This window comes from Balaenoptera borealis (assembly GCF_965194805.1).
Source record: "Balaenoptera borealis genome assembly, chromosome: 7".
In the NCBI taxonomy this organism is placed as follows: Eukaryota; Metazoa; Chordata; class Mammalia; order Artiodactyla; family Balaenopteridae; genus Balaenoptera; species Balaenoptera borealis.
Window position 1 is genome coordinate 129,584,160 of NC_138864.1, and position 18,044 is coordinate 129,602,203.

Genomic DNA, 18,044 nt, shown 5'->3' on the forward strand with positions numbered 1-18,044 from the left:
ACACGGGGAGAAGATGGCATGTGCGCCCGAGGAGAGAGGCCCAGGAGGGTCTGACTGGCCGACGGCTGGGTGTCAGATCCCAGCCTCCAGGACGGTGGGTGCCCGTTTCGGCCCAACTGCGGGACTCCCTGAGGCCGTCCCAGGAAACCAGCGCAGGTGGCGTGGAGACACCCAGCCCTGGCCACGCCTCGCCGTGATCGCAGGCGGTGTTCCCCCAGGAACGGGAAAGAATTAGATGTTTTTAGTGCAGCATTAAGTCCCAGTGCTTGTCAAGGGAAGAACGTTACCTCTTAAAACACTGCTCTTTGCTTTATGCTCTCACTCAAAAAACAGAGTGTGCTTCAGGGTTTGCACACACAGAAGCCTAACTTGCCTCTGAGCGTTCGCTCCACAGGAACAAAGGTGAAGTCTGTGCGGACAGACCGATGGAGAGTTGGTGCTCCTGTCCCTCCCCGAGCAGCTTGGGGCCACCACCCCAGGGAGGGGCTCTCCCTGTGCCCGCTGTCCTGAGGGTCCCCTGTGAGTGACTGAAAGGCACATCCAGCAGACGGGAAGGGCCGTCCAGGGGCCGGAAGGACAGCCCCCGGGCTCTGGTCCAGGTTCGGCATCCGGAGGGGCCCTGTGTGGGGCAGGACCGCCCGCCTTGTCTCCAGGTGCCGAGCTGACACCTGCCCGGCGGCGGAGGCCCGAGTGGAGGTGCCGGGGGGTCAGGAAGGAGGAGCGTCTGGAGGCACTGAGGATGCACCTGTGACCCCGAGACCAGACCGAGGGCCCCCGCCACCCCTGAGGGCTCTTCCCGAGGTGACCGTGGGCCCCGCCACGCTCGAGCAGGCGTAGTGTATACAGAGGTTGGGAAATTAGGGTTTCGCACTTGTCTCATGACCTCTGCAGGTGAAAATTTTATCTGTGCAGTTAACCTACCACCTAGTTTAAAAATATGTCCTATTCGTGGAGTACAGCAGGTGTCAATGTGCCTCAGGGGTGTAACTAAGGGATTTCAACTTCCAAGAATCTCAAGAAAAAGACAACAATATGACAATACAGTGAGAATTAGCTAATTTTATAAAAATAACAAATTATTTACTTTTCATGTTTTCTTGAAAATATGCCATTATCAAAAAGGCCTGTAAGTGAACCGTTTCCATGTCTTTCTCACCCAATGCATTTAACAGGACAGGCGAGATCAGTCACAGCCCCAGCCCTGGACGTGGACATTAGCTGTCTCCTTCCTCAGCCCCAAGCGGCCCATCATAGTTCACGCATGGCAGACGCGTTTGGGGAGGGGGGTCTGGGGAGCGTGCGTGTGCGTGTGTGTGTGTGTGTATGTGCAGGGGGGCCTGGGGAGGAGGGGACCCAGAGTAGCCTGAGGTCCATCCCATCAAACTTGACTGTTAACCGGGAAACCCATGTGGCTAGAAAGGCGAACTCTGTGTACGAGTCAGGTGAGCAAGGCACCGTCACCCCGAAAGGAGAGATTCAGCTGTAGGTCAGCTGATAATCGCTCCTGGTGCTTGGATGACCCCTGTGATTTTCGGGTGTTGAGGGTCACACGGTGTCTCCCAGAAGGGGGTGTGCACCTCCCAACTCGCAGTCCTGGGAAGGAGCCTTACTTGGCAGTAGGGTCTTTGTAGATGCGATCTAGTTAAGATGAGGTCACAGTGGGGGCAGGGTGGCCCTAATCCACCATGACCCGTGTCCTCAAAAGAGGAGATGCACAGGAGGCCGTGAGAGGATGGGGCAGAGGCTGGAGGGATGCAGCTGAAGACGCGGCAGCCCCAGGAGCAGGAAGAGGCAGGAAGGACCCTCCCCTGGAGCCCCCGACGGCGCGTGGCCCTGCGACGCCTGGATTCTGGACATCTGGCCTCAGAACTGCGAGAGAACGCATTTCTGTTGTTTTAAGCCCCCAGTTTGTGGCGCTTTGTTACAGAAGCCCTGGGACCCTGACACCCAGATCAGCGGTGGCCCGGTCTGGGCGAGAGACTGCTGGGCAGCAGGACCCCAGGGCTGAGGGCCACCCGCCGGTTGTGGGCAGCCCCGCAGGACAAGGGCAGGTCACGAGGCCGGCCCTGCAGATGCTACCCCTGCGGTGACATGGGGTAACACGGGCACCGAGGCTTATTAATAGGGTCCCATGTGGGAGGGATGCAGAGACATCACAGGACCTCGTGGCCCCAGTGAGGGTGGGGTTTCGTGGACCGATTTCAGGGCCTGGAGTGGAGCCACAGAGAGGGCAGTGCGCCCCGGAGTCCAGGTAAAGGGAGGGGTGGTTCCGCTGGGCCCACGGGACCTCTGACCTCCCCGGTTGCTGCCCAGGACCGAGCCCCGGCCTGGGGCCGCCGTTCCGGCCCCAGCCGCCCTTCCCACCTGTAACCACTCTGCTTGGATGTGGGTTGAGGCATTTGACGGCTGGTGAAACACCAGTGGCCTTGCCGGTGCCAGGCACACTGAGGGGTGAGGCCCAGTTTCAAGGAGACGCCCGTGTGGGGGCCCCGTTCTCACTGCAGGAGACGTGTGGACCATCGTGATACACCACACTCCCCTCTGCCGTGCTCGCCACCATGGCACTGGCTGCTTATCTGTTTCGAAGTGAGATTATTTTAAATTTGGCACTTGATTATATTTTGTGTTACATTGATTACTAGTTATTTCACATGGGTGAAAACAGCCTTGTTTCTTTAACCCATGGATAAAGCAGAGGGGAAGTATTCAAATCAGCAATTAGGGATTCATATCAGTTGTCATGGCGATGTGGCCCGGCGTGCTCACTGTCACAGAAAGAAGGGCCACTGCTGCCTCGGCGCCAACATAGAAGAGGGGCCTCTGTTGTCTCGGGGATGACAGAGAAAGCGGGCCCGGGTCAGGAGGAAACCTCTTCCAGAGCAACGCAGCTTTCACGGAGGTTTCGAAGCACCAGGAGAGCAGTCGAGTGACCCAGGAAGAAGCCGGCACGATGAATCGGCGTGTGCCAGGGTGGGGTGTCCACCTGCAGCCCAGGGCTCACGATTCACTGTCCCAGCCAGGGGTTACTGAGTTCCTGCCACGTGTCGGGAGGCACCGGGCGACAGAGACACACATGGGGTTCACTCCGGAGCTCACAGGCTGAGAGACAGACCTGAACTCACAGGACTCAGCGCGCTCTGGGGAACGCCACGGAGGAGCCGGGCAGGAGGGAGGGGACGGGGGAGCCCTGGGTGACACGCACCTTCTCAGCAGTCCGCCCGGAGCGGCTCCCCCATCCCCCGACTCCGGGATCCCTGGGGTGGGGGGCGGGGAAGAAGGTCCTGAAAGCACCGTCCTCAGCGGGGCGGGAGGGCTGGCACCGCCGGCCTGCTACGGGCTGAGCCGCGTCCCCCCTCAGGATGGATAAAGTGGAGTCCTGACTACCAGGACTTCTGGATGCGACCTTTACAGAGGGGCCCAAGTTACAGTGAGGTCATTAGGGTGGGCCTGAGCCCCGGGTTCCTGCAGCTCCTGCAAAGTGACGCACCCCCGATTCACCCTCCCCTACGGGAGTCTCGGGCCAGAGTTCGAGGACGCGTTGGCGGCTGGTGTGGGGCTTCCAGGAGGACAGGCATCTGTGGGCAGGAGACCGGAAGCCCACTCCGAGGCTGACCCTCCAGTGGACGCACCTCCAAGTGACAGGAGCCTCTGGGATCCTTTCACTAAAAGGCGGAACTCAAGACTCTCCGATTTCAAGGCCGGCGAGCCTCGGGCTCCATTCAGGGACCACCTGGAGGTGACCACCTGGAGGGGCGTTTCCGACCTTAACTCCGCTGTGCCTGGTTCCCCATCCGTGAAGTGTGTCCGCCTGGCGGGACCCTGGAGGGGATGCGCGTGGGGCGCCCAGGACGGCTCGACCGAGCCCGGCGCACTGGCACCTCCGCTGCTCCGTAGGAAGCTGGGCAGTGGGGAGGGCTTTGCCCTGTGTGCCTGCCTCTAATTTTCTTCACCCTCTTTCGAGCAATTCCAAGTCTTCCGGGTTGAGGACTGAAAAGGGGTTTCTGGAATATTACATTCCGAGGGCTCTTACGAGCGTCTCCAGAGTTCAGCTTTTTACATGGAAATTAACTTCTGACTCCACGCTACCCGGCTGTGTGGCAGAGCCGCTCACACGTTACTGAGACGGGCGGCCCCTCCGTGTCTCAGGGGGACCACCGTCCAGTCCCAGCCGGACCACGGCCACGCCTGGCAAGGAGACGCACATCACGCACTTTCTAGAAAAACGTGGCTGAAATGTCAGAAAGGGGGGTGGGGGGACACCTGAGCTGCCGCTGCCACAGGCAGACGATACTTATTTCATTTTCCGTGACTATTTACCTTGATAGTGGATAAAAATCGAATCTGTCACCATAGCAACTGCCTCATCACACGGCACCTCGCCCGCTTTAAATCACGAAAAGTACGGAAAAGACACCCGTGGGCCCACGTGACAGGCTGCTTTATATAGCATTTCAGAAGAAAAGGACGCCGTTTCATAATAAACTCATATTTGTCAATATGTCAAGTGCAGTTAATTATATCGAACATATTTTCGTGTGATTTTCTTCACTTTTGAGAAATAAGAGAAGGGTATGAAGAGCGGTGGCTACGGCTGCGTTGGGTGGAGGGTGCTGAGCTCCGGGGGGGCCCCGCCAGCAGAGGTGGGGATGTGTCACCACGGAAGGGGCCGTACGGCTGCCCCTGAACTTTGACCTCTATCACGACATCTCAGCCCCGTGTGGGGTATCCTCGGGGCAGCTTCGGACAGGCCACTGCAAATATTTTAATGCAATTTCATGCAGATTTCCCTTTTAAAACATAAATTAGGAATACTGACAAGTAAACAAGCTTCTCTTAGGACTGATGCACATTTTGCATTGAGAAGAAAAAATATCAGCGTTCCCTGTCTAGAAACACAGATTCGAATAAAATAAGGGGATGGGCACACAATTACAACGCTGAGGAGCCAGAGCCCACGTGGACGGGCACAGGGCAGGGCCCTTGGCGGCTGAGGACACCCCTCGCCCCGGGTGACCGCTGGTGTCCACCTTCTGCCCTCTGGGCGGAGCCGGCCTGAGGCTGGCAGGGGTGCGGGAGCCGCCGGGGCGGGGGGTGGATGGCAGCCCCGCCCGGGAGTCCCGGAGTCTTTAAGGTTCCAGCGCGCACTTGGGTAAACCCGGCATCATCTCAAACTCAACTCGGAGTCTTTACCCAAGAGACCCTGTCAGCTCCGACACCGTCTCCGTCTTATTCGTTATACTTAACTGCAAACGCTACCAACTTCTCCTTCACGCACTCTTGAGTCCGTGGCTCTGTCTCTATCTGACAAGACCCATCCTCCACCTGTCACAGCTCTGCACCTGCCCGGGGTGTCAGGTGGGATCCCTCCAGGCCTCTCCTGCCCCTCTGCTGTCCACACACACCAGGGCTCTTTCTCCTGAATTTCCAAATATGGGCCTTGATCTGAACCCAGGATATTTTTAATTACGTATTGCATCCTGCTTGTGCATATACACACAGCACCGTATTCATAAATATGTGATGACTCAAGTTGATTGAAACATTCTCTACAGCCACCTGGGAGCCACACCAAGCTCACACACGGGTGGTGTTTCTTCTTGCGTCCTCACTTATTTAAAAGCGAGTATGTGCTCAGTTACTTTGGTTGCATGTTTTTTCTTTATTAAAACTAAAAAATGGTATTGAAGATAAAACGACAAAGAACTATACACACACATTGAACCGATATCCATCTCCCAGTTTGACTCCCGTCCTAGAATTATGTGGATGTAACCACAGGGGAGACTTGGTGAAGTGTACACGGACACCTCTATACCGTCTTTGCAACTTCCAGTGAATCTATAATGATTTCAAAATAAAAAGTTAAAAAATGGTACTAACAAAAATTTTGGAAAAGGAGAGAACTCGCTTATAATCCCACCAACCCCGTTCTAGAGCTGACCTCACATTTGCACGTGGTCCGCCAGCCCGGATCTGTGGGCACAGACAGTTTTCACAGCTGCCCTTAAGTTCAGAGGTGTCACAACGATTTTTAGTGAAATCACTGAATCCGTTTATTTGATTACTATAATTAGTTAGCTTCCTATGTTTTATACTTAGGTCAGTTTTGGTTTTTCCAAAGCTTTGTTTTTTCCTTTTCTTAGCTGGTGAATGATACTCTTAAGATAAAATTCTGGGAGTACAATTATTGATCTGAAGGGTAAGTTTTTTTAAAGCAATAGATTCCCACCGTCACGCTGCTTTCTAAGAGTCGAGTTTAAGTGTTAGCACTTTTGATCTTTATTAAAGGACCAAGACTATTACCCGTAAGCCACCTCCGTAACCACTTCCAAGGATGAGGCTTCGGACTGGATGCTGGGACGTTACAGGGTACCCGCAGGCTCCTCAATGGAGGGTCCTCTGATGCATCCGCCCCCCAGCCCCCAGCTGCCACGGGGATTCCTGCCTCACCGCAAACTTATCCGCCGCCCCCCCCCCCCGGCCTGAGAGCCAGTCACCCGCTGACACGGCCACAACGCACTCCCACAAGCCGAGTGCCCCATTGCCTGTGAGTCCGGACTGCCCACCTGCTGGTGTTTACCAAGCGTGCGAAAGGCAGGTGCCGGCTCCATCCACGCGTGAAAAGCGACACGTGGGGGGTGACAGCTTCCCCTCAACCTGATGACCACGGGGAGCTCTGTCCCACCGTCTTCGCTGGGGGTGGGGTTACTCTGTGCCTTCTTCACACCTTGGCAAAGGGCCCTCAACGTCAAGTCATCCCCCGAGTCCAACCAGACCTGTGGTCGGGTCTCCGGGGGCTCGGCTGGACGCTCGCTCCCCCAAGGGCCCCCGTGACTCGGGCCACCCCCGCCTGCATTCCTCTGCCCGCTGACATGTGATACCCAGTTGCTCTCAGAAATCCCTAGACCACTGGGTTCAGGTTTTGATAACGCGCATTAAAGCAGCAGCAGCCCTTCCAGCAGACAGGCGATGACCAAGTGGGGTTTGCAGAGGAAACGAGCCATTTTCTCAGACATGCATCACGGACCCCCGTCCCACCTGCTCGGTCTCATGGGACAGCTGTCAGGCGCACACACACACCAACACACACATCGCACAACAAAGTCACACTGATTTGTGGGGGGAGGAGCACGACCACGGATTCGTAGACTCTCGAGGGACTCTGGGGATCGACATAGTCTTGGCCACAAAAATCCTTTCTTTGGACAAAATCCTACCCAGGACCCCAAACAGTGACCAAGGCAAGGGAAGCTCAGTGGGTTAAACCAGCGTATGGACGGCGGTTTGCTGGGGCTCCACGGCCTCCTGCCCCCGTACAGCTGAGCTCTGGAACCCCAGGGCTCTTTGAAGTACCTGAAGCCAGGTCTGACATCCCACGGCATGAGTGGTGGGTGCAGGACACACTGCCCCAAACACGACACCTTGGCCGAAGGTGTCTCCAACCTTGTCCACCCCCTTCTCCCTGAAGCAGGCCCGAGACCCTCGTGGGAGCTGTGCCCACCCTGTGCCCGGTTTGCTGCAGACCCACCTCGGGTCCCCACGTCCCCTGGCCCTCCCCACCAACCCCGCAGAAGGCGCCCGGTCTACCCACGTCCGCGGGCTTCACTCCCTTACGTGTCCCGTGAAACTCAGATCAAATAAAGGTGCTGCTTAGCTCCTGTTGTCTGTCTTCATCCGTTTACCTTTTGCAGCCGAGGACCCTCAACGGGTCCAGGAAAACCTCCTCCTCTCTCTTCCAGAACCCGCGTGGAGGCCTGTCCCCTCCCGCCTGACTTTGCCTGGGAGGCAGCCCGTCTGGGGCTGAGCAGGGTGTCTGCACCGGGAACGCGCTGCTCTGGGCTTCCCTGTCGAAGCCCCGAGCCTCCCGCGGCTGCACAGAGACTCCTACTGAAACGTGGGCAGGTTAATCGTTAATCATACTGCGTTTATCACACTATCAAGAACTTAGGAAGTCATGACTTATTTCGGATGCACCTTGGAAGCCATACTCATGGAAATGCTCGCCTGGGGACAATCATCTATTTTTCTTCCAAATAGTTGAGTTTTTCTTGGTAATATCATAATTTCCCTTTGGAAGAAACATGACTTTTTTCATCTGGAAAAATGTGAATACTTTCTAGATATCAGAAATTAGATTTTGAAATACGTCAAAATACCACCAATCTATCAGGAACGTGTGTGTCTACTGTAGTGTGTTCATTTCCTTTAAATTTTGTTTTGAAATATTTCCATTTGGCTTAAAAGGTTTTAATTCCGCTATCTGTCATCACATGTTGAATCACAAGCACCAGGGAGACATTTGGTAAACGCTGTTAGATTTCGAGGAATCGAACTCTGCTTTACTTTCCAGAGTCAGGAATTAGCAGAGACATTCATATCAAATACGTTTCAAAGAAAATCAGAAGCATCAAAATCAGGCTCAATACTGCACGAGGCAATAAAAATTAGAAAAAGAAATATTGTTAGCATTTTTAAAATATCTCTGCTCCCGTTTTCACGATCCAAAACTCACTCCAAATATACAAACACTCCTTCCCTCCATCCGAACTGGAGACTGGTCAGGCAAAGCTGCATGGAATGTGGGTTCTGGGCTTGAGAACCCATCAGAATGACCTCAGACAACTTCACAGGTGACAGCAAAACTGCCTTTTGAAATGGAAAACTGCCACGTGGAAGAGGACAGGAGACTGGAGAGCTGGTCTGCGTGGACCAAGGAAACCCCTGGGGCCCTAAGAAGACAAAGGTGGCTCAGGGAGAACTAGGGTGGGCAAGCCTCTCACTGCCATGTTTCAATCGGTGAATGAAGTATCAATAAATGGTCTGGGATGTGGCCATTTTCTGCCCCCAGGGAGGGTAAGGTCAGGCTCCTGGCCACTTGGGGACCAGAGAGGAAGAAGATCAGACTCGATGAAAATGCAGGAGTGGTGCAACGGGGGTTCTGCTCTGCCCTGTGTCCCCCGCCGCCTCCCGCCCCCAGTCTAGGCGGGACCTCCTGCCCCCATGTGAGATGGGCACCTGGAACAGGCAGAGGATGTCCCTCTGAGGTTAGGTTGTCATCTTCACAGACAAGCCGAGAGCAACTCAGGCTCCCAGTTCCTGGACAGCACGTCACCAGCTTCCACTTCTGAGCCCAGGAGCCGGGGGCAGAGCCAGGTGGTGGCAGGACATTAAGAGCCCTGCTTTGCCCAGGCTCGGGGAATGCGTCACGGGTCTCCAAGGACAGAAAGGCAGGCGCCGGCGGCTGTGCGTGCCTGGAACAAGGCAAATGGGCCCGGCTACAGGTGGACTCTGGGGTCATCATCATACAAACAATGTAAAGGCCACGGCCTCGGGGAGACGCAGATCCCTCAGAGAGAGGAGCTCAGAGCAGCCGGGCTTCGGAACGAGGTCAGTCGGCAACGCTCAGGACAGTGCAGACGGCCTGACAACTGAGGTCCTGGGGCCGCAGACGGTGGACCGTCCAGCGGGCAGTGGGGACCAGGCCTGGCCGGGTGTCAGGAGCAAACAGGTGCCGACGTGTCCGCACGAGGGATACAGACACACGTGGCGGTAGTTTTGCGATGAAGGAGACAGGGAGCCAGTGGGAGGCGAGAGCGCTGACGTGGTGAGACCAGTCCTAGGAGCTCTCACTTTAGTGAATCGGAAAACACTGGAGCATATCTGTGTGCTGACCGGATGGGGCCAGGGAGACGGAGCAGTGGCGACGCAGGAGAGAGGACAGGAAGGAGGCCGTGGGGGGCACCGTCCCCGGAGGGAGGGGGTGTGGGCTCCCCGAGGGGGGCGCGGGGCTCGGCGCAGGGATGCAGGCGGCAGGTCACAGATGGGGCGGCCGTGTGTGAGTGCGCTGGGCGCTGCCTGCTGGGCGCGAGGAGGGGGTGGGCGGCGAGCATCCCCCTCTGGGATCTGTGCCTGTGACCTCACATGAGTCTGCCAAGTCCTAACACACCGCCTCCACCCTCCCCGCTGCCCAGGAACCGCAACCACGGGGCGGGCGGAGGACCGGGCGGCTCCAGGCACCTCCCAGCCCCCGGCTCTGCATCTCCCACCCCTGGCCCTGCCTGCCCCCTGCTCCGGGGCGGCCCAGCCCGCTTCCACGGAACACGCACAGGGAGGGGTTAGGCCCAGCGCCTGAGCTTCCTCTGACCCCGGAGCACCAAAGGCCCTAACCCGAGTCAGTCTGGATTTGCCCCCAGCCGCTGGGCACTGGGGCTGCTCCTGCAGGAGGGACACCAGCTGAGGCCGAGGGACGAGGGGGAGGGCAGGGGCCGCGGGTCAGAGCCTTCCGACGCGGGCCTGGATCCTCTGAGCCCTCTGGCCCTTCCCGCCAGGAGTCACTGCACCCCATGGGGGTACAGATGGTCTTAGGAACCCACAGACTCCCGGCGTCCCCCTCCCCCTCCCCGGCCGCCAAAGTTACTGCGAGTTTCCGGAGAAAAGACCAGGATTTCCTCAGCTGTGAAAGCCTCATCAACCCAGCCCCGCGCTCTGATGGGTCTGCGGTCACCCAGATTCCTGTCCGCGCCGTGCCCGCCGCGTGCTGGGAACACAGTGACTTCAAGGCCTGCGCCCCCTGCGAGGCGCCCCCGGCAAGGCGCCCGCCCGCTGCCTGCAGAGCTGGGGGCTCTGTCTGCGGAGGACCAGCCACTAAGCAAGTTCTTATTTCAAGAGCCGGGACTCATGACGGCCGAGCGGAGCCTCCCCCGAAGACGGCGGCTGGCCTTCGAGTGGCCCCGTGGCGGCATCTCGGTCCTGGCGAGGAGCATCGCAAATAAGCGCCCTTAATAGTTAATTACTGTCACGGCGGGTGCCGTGAAATCTGGGATTTCAGACGCGCGCGAGCGCAGACATCCACCCCCGAGAGGAGTCGCGTCCGCCGTCGTGCGTACAATTCATTAACTGCCCGCGATCGGGGCTCAGGCGTCCGCCAGGGCCTGGGGCTGAGTACCATCGGCTCTAATTGCTGATGGAGAGTTTGGTCAAGTACCTGCTGCTGAGGCCAGCGCAGCGACGTTGGGACACAGCGCCTCTGAGTGTCATTAAATTTATCAGCAGTCATCCTCCTCTCACACCCCACCCCATACACGTCTTTAACAAGGAAGACAAAAGTGTGCCCACCAGACCCAGAGGAAAGAGCAACTTCTCTTGCTACACAGACTCAGCAACTGAGAATCGTCTGAAGGAGGAAGTACACATTTCCAAAGGATCCAATGTTTTCTTAGCCAGGACCGCTTTTTCTTGGGGAGACGCCGAATCACGATTTCAAAGGCGACCAAACAGTGTCAGACGAGCCTGACACGGCGCACCAGCACTTCTGCCGACGGGACGGGAGGACTCACCCGGCCCAGACGCCGGGGCCCCCCTACCACAGCCCCCCGCCTGGCGCCGACCGACCTCTGCCCCCGGCCCGAGCCCGCCAGGCCGCCCGGACCACACGGCCCGCAGCTACTCACCGAGCCGACTCCGGTCTGAAGAACTCTCAGTCCAGACATTCTTTCCAGTTGGTCCTTGTTGTCAGCTGTTAGGGGAAATTAAGAAGTAAGCGGTCAGCTTTGAGAGGCAAGCGTTCTCCAGACACCCTGAGCGTCTCCCTCTGCAGACACTTCCATAGTCACTGCCAGAGCGCCATTTGAACAGGTGCTGTGGACAAGCCTGGGGCGGAAACCGGGGCAGGGGGCTCCCCACCGAGGGGCCGGCAGAGGTAGGGCCAGGACGTGAGTCCCTCCAGCTTTGCCCACAGAACGTCCACAGGAAATTCACAGCATCCTTGTGAAGACTGCTTGAGAAACGGTGGGCAGACCTGCTTTGCAAACTGTAGAGCCTTACTTTCGAACGATATGATGGTTACAAGTATATAATCACTGGGAACTGGGTTCCATTCACAAGCATTCCGCGTTCACAAGACAGACTCGCTAGCAGGCAAGACTGAACTGCGCCTCCGTTCCGTGAGTCCTGGGAGCTGCTGTACCCCTCTTACTCCTGTCCCAGGAGAACATCCTATAATAATTTGCCTCCACCACAATCAACCCTCATCCTAGTTTGCTCCTGACTTAGAGTGAGGAAGACTCCCTGAGAATGAATTACCCTCCGTGTCAGACCAAGCGGATTGAGCCCTGGAAACAATTAGCAGCCGGAGAGGAAGCCCAGTTAATCCCGATGCCAGCGCGGCAAAGCCGCGGTCCCCACCTCTTGGAGAGGAAGTGTGTCACAAAGCAATTGACCTTGGCTTACGATTCTGTAGAAGCATTCTTTCGGATAAAGCCCCTGTCATTTTGGAAATGAAAACCAGAAAAAATAGATTTTATTGCAAACCCTAAGAAGGAAGAGTGCACTGCAACTGTGATTAATGCAGAACGAGATAGCAAGAAAATAGCAATTACTTTCACCTCTTATTGTAAAACACCTACGTTAGTCTTGGGTAATGAAATTATATCTTTCAGAGGGATACAAACTGGATCCTGCTATGGCCTGCCTCCCCCGCCTCTGGGGCTCTCTCATCGTCTGGTAGAAAGTTTTCCTTTGAACAAACCAACGTTATTTCTTACATTTAGGTAATTATGCATGCACCGGGTGGGGGGGGGGGCAGACACAAACCTGGGGTTAGAGCACCAGCACTTTAAGAGCCTCTAAGCTGGGGGGTGCAGAGGGGCAGGGAGGGGGCAGTGGCCCAAAGGTAAACCTTGAATGGAGGAGAATATTCTTAAGAGATAGAGTATAAAGCAATTGATTTTCACGTTCCCCTGTGAACAAAGGAGGCATTTTGCTGAATGACAGGCTCCTTGGGGATAACAGTGAGTCTTCAATAGGCTGAGGGACACAAAGCACAAAGTAAAGATGGAAATTAAAAGTACTCCACTATTGCTGCTAAGAAGTGACAGGCATTCCAGGCTCAGGAATGAACAAACCAGCCGGGCAGTAAGATGCAGATGACCCAGTCCAGGGGTCAGCAAACCTGCTGGGAAGGCCAGGTGGAGACACCTGAGGCTCGGCCGCCATGGGTCCCCAGCGGGCGGGCAGTGTGACGGCTGTGTGGACGGGCCTGAGGGACGAGGGACAGGTCCTGGTTGTGTCCTGCACAAGCCCGCGGAGCCCCGAGGCGACTGTGGGCCTTGCTTGCTGCCCGAAGACCCGCCCCCCACGCCCCCCGACGCTGTGCAGAAGGTTCTGTGCCTGGGCCCTGCCCCCGGGGCACACGTGGTGCGGAGTCAGTCTCAGCACAGCTGCCCTGTGTCCCCCAAGCACCACTGCCACCGGCCAGTCCAGGGTCCGGGCTGGCTCCTCGCCCCAGGCCCTGGCAGCCGCTTCCCTGCCAGACACGCCCCCGACCTCTGCCCTCTGTGAACACAGCTCCGGGCCCCCGAGTGGGGTGCGGAGGGGGAGGGGAGCCGCAGCGCCCGGCAGTGGTGAAATGTACAGGCGACTGGCTGGGTATCGAGGTCTTTTGTCTTTAACGTAAGTAACTGCAAGCGTGTAAAACTTAATTTTTCATGATGGCTGTGTTTAATAACCGGCTCAAAAAATTCCTGAAAAAGTAAAAACGAGCTCCAGTAACCGGTCCAGCCGGCTCCAGCCCCATACGTACAGTACTTTGTTTCTACCCAAAGTCTAGGTCTTAACATGTCACGTTTCCTCGATTCTAAAATGCGTGTTTCCCCGCATCTGAACACGTCTGCAGTCGGCCTGTTCCAGCCACCGTCGTGGGAATGGGGCCCACTATTGACCGACCTCAGCTCATGGCCTCAGAGGCTGCAGAGGAAAGACACGCGTCCTCGTTTCTACCAGAAAATTTCCCACAGGCACCTCCAACAAAGCAGAAACTTCTAGAAGGGGCATCAGCTGCTTGGAAGGTCACCCCGGAGCCTACCTGAGCAACAGTCCTGATGGCGGCATCATCCTTGGAAAACCATGGGCGTCGCCTTGGAAAGTGATGTCATTTCACCCTCATGGTGACCCATCCCCAAGTGCAGCCACTGCGGACCCTCCGGGCTGACCGCCTCTCAGGGTCCACGTCCTGCCTGAGGGTCCAGCCAGGGAGCCCAGGGACCCAGACTCGTGCTGACAAGGGGTTGCGTCTGTTAAAGGTTTGTCACTGAGAACTGACACGGCACTCCAGGGAATTGTCCCTGAGAAACGAAAACCCTGGGATGGATGGGACGGACATGCTGGAGGTGCGTCCTTGCGGGCAGTCGGAGCGTCCAGGATCCACTGGAAAGCGGCCCGGACGTGACCTCGTCCCTCCAGCATCAGCACGAGGGATCACTGTCTTCCCGGTCGTTCCATTAACCGCTACGGAAGTCCCAGGAGCGTCACCTGTTCCGCAGGTGTGATGGATCAGGCGGGGCAGGTGGCCCATCACCGTCACCTGAGTCAGGACGCCACGTCTGTCCCTGTTCTCTTTCGATTTGCAATGTCTGCTCCATCCTTCGATCCTATTATGTTCCTCACATGACGCAGGGTGTTAACCACCCCTCCCCAAAAGGGACCTCCTCCAAATAACCGCACACGTGGGCGCTCACACACGGGCACACACACAGGGGCACACACACACAACCAGGGCAGACCCAGGAGCGGTACCCTGCGGGGAGGACCAGTCACCATTGTTCAGCTTTACATGAACCCACAGGTTCTGTTCTGTAGCAGCTGTTGTTCAGCAAGTGGTGAATCTGCCCCCAAAACCCCAAGGACAGCATGAGCCTTCTGCATCTCGCTGAGGCTGTCCCCACCAGGGGCTCTTTCACGGAGGACACGAGGACCCTCTGCCGTGATGCTCATGGGAGCCTCCTGAGGCCGCGGCACCTCCTAACAACTCGAGCCGGAATCGTGACTCATGCCACCTTTGTGTCCAACTCTGAGTCCACCTCCAGCCCACCTCCATCCTCGTCCAGAGAGCGACAGGGCCCCGAGGAGCTGCCTGGAGCCGGGGTCCTCCGAGAACCCACCCAGGGCCCCCATCTTCCTGCTTTTAGCCGAGAAACCCCCACAGAGATGGCTGATGCGGTTTCTAATCACACCTGCAAGTCCCCTTGGCGGCTGCAACATGCGCGTCCGTGGGACTTCAACCCACTTCTCGTGGTTTCGTGCTCTCTTGCGAACTTCTCAGTCTTGGGCATCAAGTCCTTTTCAACAAAGCCTGTCTCGCTCTTTTTAATTTTTTCGTTCTTTGAAATTTCTCATTGGTGGGGATGGTAGCCAAACAGAGACACTGTAATGGTGCCTTTTTTCCAGCATGTGTGAAAGGTACACAATTTATCTTAAGCACAGCCATTTTGGGTTTCTTTGGTTTGTTTATCTATATTTATTTATTTTAGCTCAAACTGACCTAAAAGAGCAACAAGCCCAGTAGTCTTGAGCTCATTTTGTAACTCTCAGGCCATTCCGGAATCTTCCCCAGCAGCATTCGTACACGTTCATCATTGTGTATATGTCCTCTGAGACTTCCCTGCACAGCTGCATGGACTTCCTCTCACCCATCGCTTCTGCTCAGTGGGACCGGATCTCAGACGTTCGTATGTGGTATCCCTCACCCAGATGTACGCCGTGACCTCCGTCAGGCAGTCAGACTTGGTTCGCGGGCACCAGCCCCCGTGCTCCCCTCCCAGCCAGCAACCACTCCTTCTCTCTGGAAACACGTTTAACTGCAGCATCTCCCTCTCCACCGAGGCGGGGAACTCACTGCCACTTTTTCAGGCTTTGCTGAGGCCTTTGAGGGGAAAAGAAAAGCTTTGCTGGGGCTACATGTTCTGTCGGATGTCAGCTCCAGGCTATTTTCATGACCAAATGCAGACTCCGAGCTGGTGGGCGTGAGCCACCAGCAGGCCAGGGCTAAGAGACCCCTGGAGGAGCTGCTTGAATAAAGGCGAGAACAATGCACAAAGCCCATTCTTATCTTCACGGGAGACAAAAAGGGTTTCCAAACACAAAAAGAAGTCCTTTAAAATTAAATTCACTAGATGAAGGATATGCAAATTACCTGGAGAAGCAGAACCCTACAATGTTCTCAAAATTCTGCAAATAGCCTATTTAATTAGTATTTTAATTTATCAGAATAATTCTTTGCACTTGACAATTTATGCAGCATTCCATATAATTTAAACACGTAGCTACGGTGGAATAATTTTGCCTCTTTCTTTATCCTCGTGATTTTAACCTGAAAGGGTGTGCAGAAGTCTCTTCTGTGATCTCAATTGCTACAGGGACAACTTAATGGCCGTGGCCCATTAGAAAGCACGAGGGCGGGGAGCAGGGTGCAGGAGGTGGGCAGACGCCAGGGGGCTGGGGTCCTTAGGGAGAGGGTGGAGCCGGCTTCTGGCAGAGCCAAGAGCACTGCTCCTGGGGGTACCCATCTGCGCCCCCTGCGTATTTCCACCCTAAGAGACGTGCATCCGTTCTGCACCTGGTCCCACCCAGAGGCGTCTGCGGACGTGGACAGTCTAGACCGTTCGGGGGCCACTGACCGGACCCGCTGTCCCCCACACCCTGGGATCAGCCTTATTGAAATCGCACGGCCTCCGGTCACCAGCCCGGGAAGTGACTCGACCCTCCCGTAGAGACTCCCACTGCTCGGAACCTGTCGGGCTGAACTCAGTCCTGGGAAGGGGAGCAGGGTTGAGAGAAGGTTGACCCCGACGCTCCAGGTGCCTGGCCCCCTCGTCGGCGCTCTGGGCAATCTCGCCCGCACCTCCCCTTTTTGCTCTCGGGGCCAAGGGGGTGTTTCAGAGCAGTGGGCCACGTAAGCAGCGGTCCTCCCAGGACCAGAGGTGAGCTGCCCGACACCTGCCCGAGGACAGGTGGAAGGTACCGGGCCGAGCCCCCGCTTAGGGTTTGGCTGCACTGAGGCACATACCCTAGGGGCCCTGGCAGCTTGTCCCCTGCAGACCCGCAGGGTGAGGGGACGGGGCCACAGCAGGACCCGAGCGGAGGTGCTGGCCCTGTCATCGACAGGGCCACCCTGGGTGAGCTGCACACCCTCGTGTCCTCTGGGCAACACGCTGCTGCCACCTAACGCCGCGAGGGTTTTGAGCTGAGGAGGGGCCGGGGAGGGTCTGAACAGCAGGGCAGGAAGGAGTGCAGGGTGGGGGACGGGGGGAGAGGAGACACAAATTAATTAACTTGTCAAACCTGCCTCTCAGCCAGAAAGCAAAGGGTTCGTGCCTGAAGAGGCCCCGTTTCCCAGCGGGGCTGCATGCCCAACTCTCAAGTTTCCCTACATCTCGGTTTGCTGTTCTGCAAGTTTTCACAGACCGTCGCAGTACCTGCAGCGGCGGAAAAGCATTTTGCAGCTGGAATGACACCTGTTAGTTACCAGTTTTCCTGTATGTCAGTCTGGATGGAACGCCACAGATTATGCTCCTGGTTCATCACGTTGGCAACTAGATGCATATTGAAGCTAAACTGCACGTACTTTATTTTTATAAAAATAACTACAATTTGATTACATTTTCAAAAAATAGAGTAAAAAATTCAGCTTTATTTAAATACTTTAGATTTAAAGCTTTGCTGTTTATTAATTATATTTTGTTTTATAATGATAATAGTTCATTTTGAATTTTTTTAAAAAATGCCTTTTTGAAGGCATATAAATTTAATTTGCAATTTCATATGTATTTTATATTTCTGAGGAAAATACTTCCACATTTTATACATTGTGTACAATTACAGCTAGATCATTTGTGTCTAAATGCATAGATTTTATGAAAATGTTCTTTAAACAATATTATCAGTGATTTTGTGAAACAAAGGGAAGAAAATACATTTATAAATAAATGCGCTATAATTTAGGGATTGTGTATGCTTTAACTCATTACCCACCCAAACTCTGCTAACTCATTAAGACAACACCCAAACATGCAAGATAATAATTCAATCCAGCTGTCTTTTATATTTGGCTGATTTTCAGAAAGAAAACCCATAGCTTTATGCATATTTAAACATTTCTTCACTATGAATATATATTTTCCAAGTATAAAGGTAGAATGTCAACAGCTCGTTAGCCTGATGCAGACTTTTCACTATTAGAAACCCAGTGCGGGGCCTTGGTTCGTGCTCGG

General features: G+C 55.5%; 1 protein-coding gene across 2 annotated transcripts in view; it reads right to left on the reverse strand.

The window, feature by feature from the left end:
* The window catches only part of PTPRN2 (protein tyrosine phosphatase receptor type N2), a 708,877-nt gene that overhangs the window by 247,739 nt on the left and 443,094 nt on the right, over positions 1-18,044 (reverse strand). For both annotated transcript variants that reach the window (XM_082398840.1, XM_082398839.1), the window contains one exon: positions 11,451-11,515. In XM_082398840.1, the coding sequence (XP_082254966.1) occupies positions 11,451-11,515 (65 nt within the window). The remainder of the gene's footprint in view (positions 1-11,450; positions 11,516-18,044) is intronic.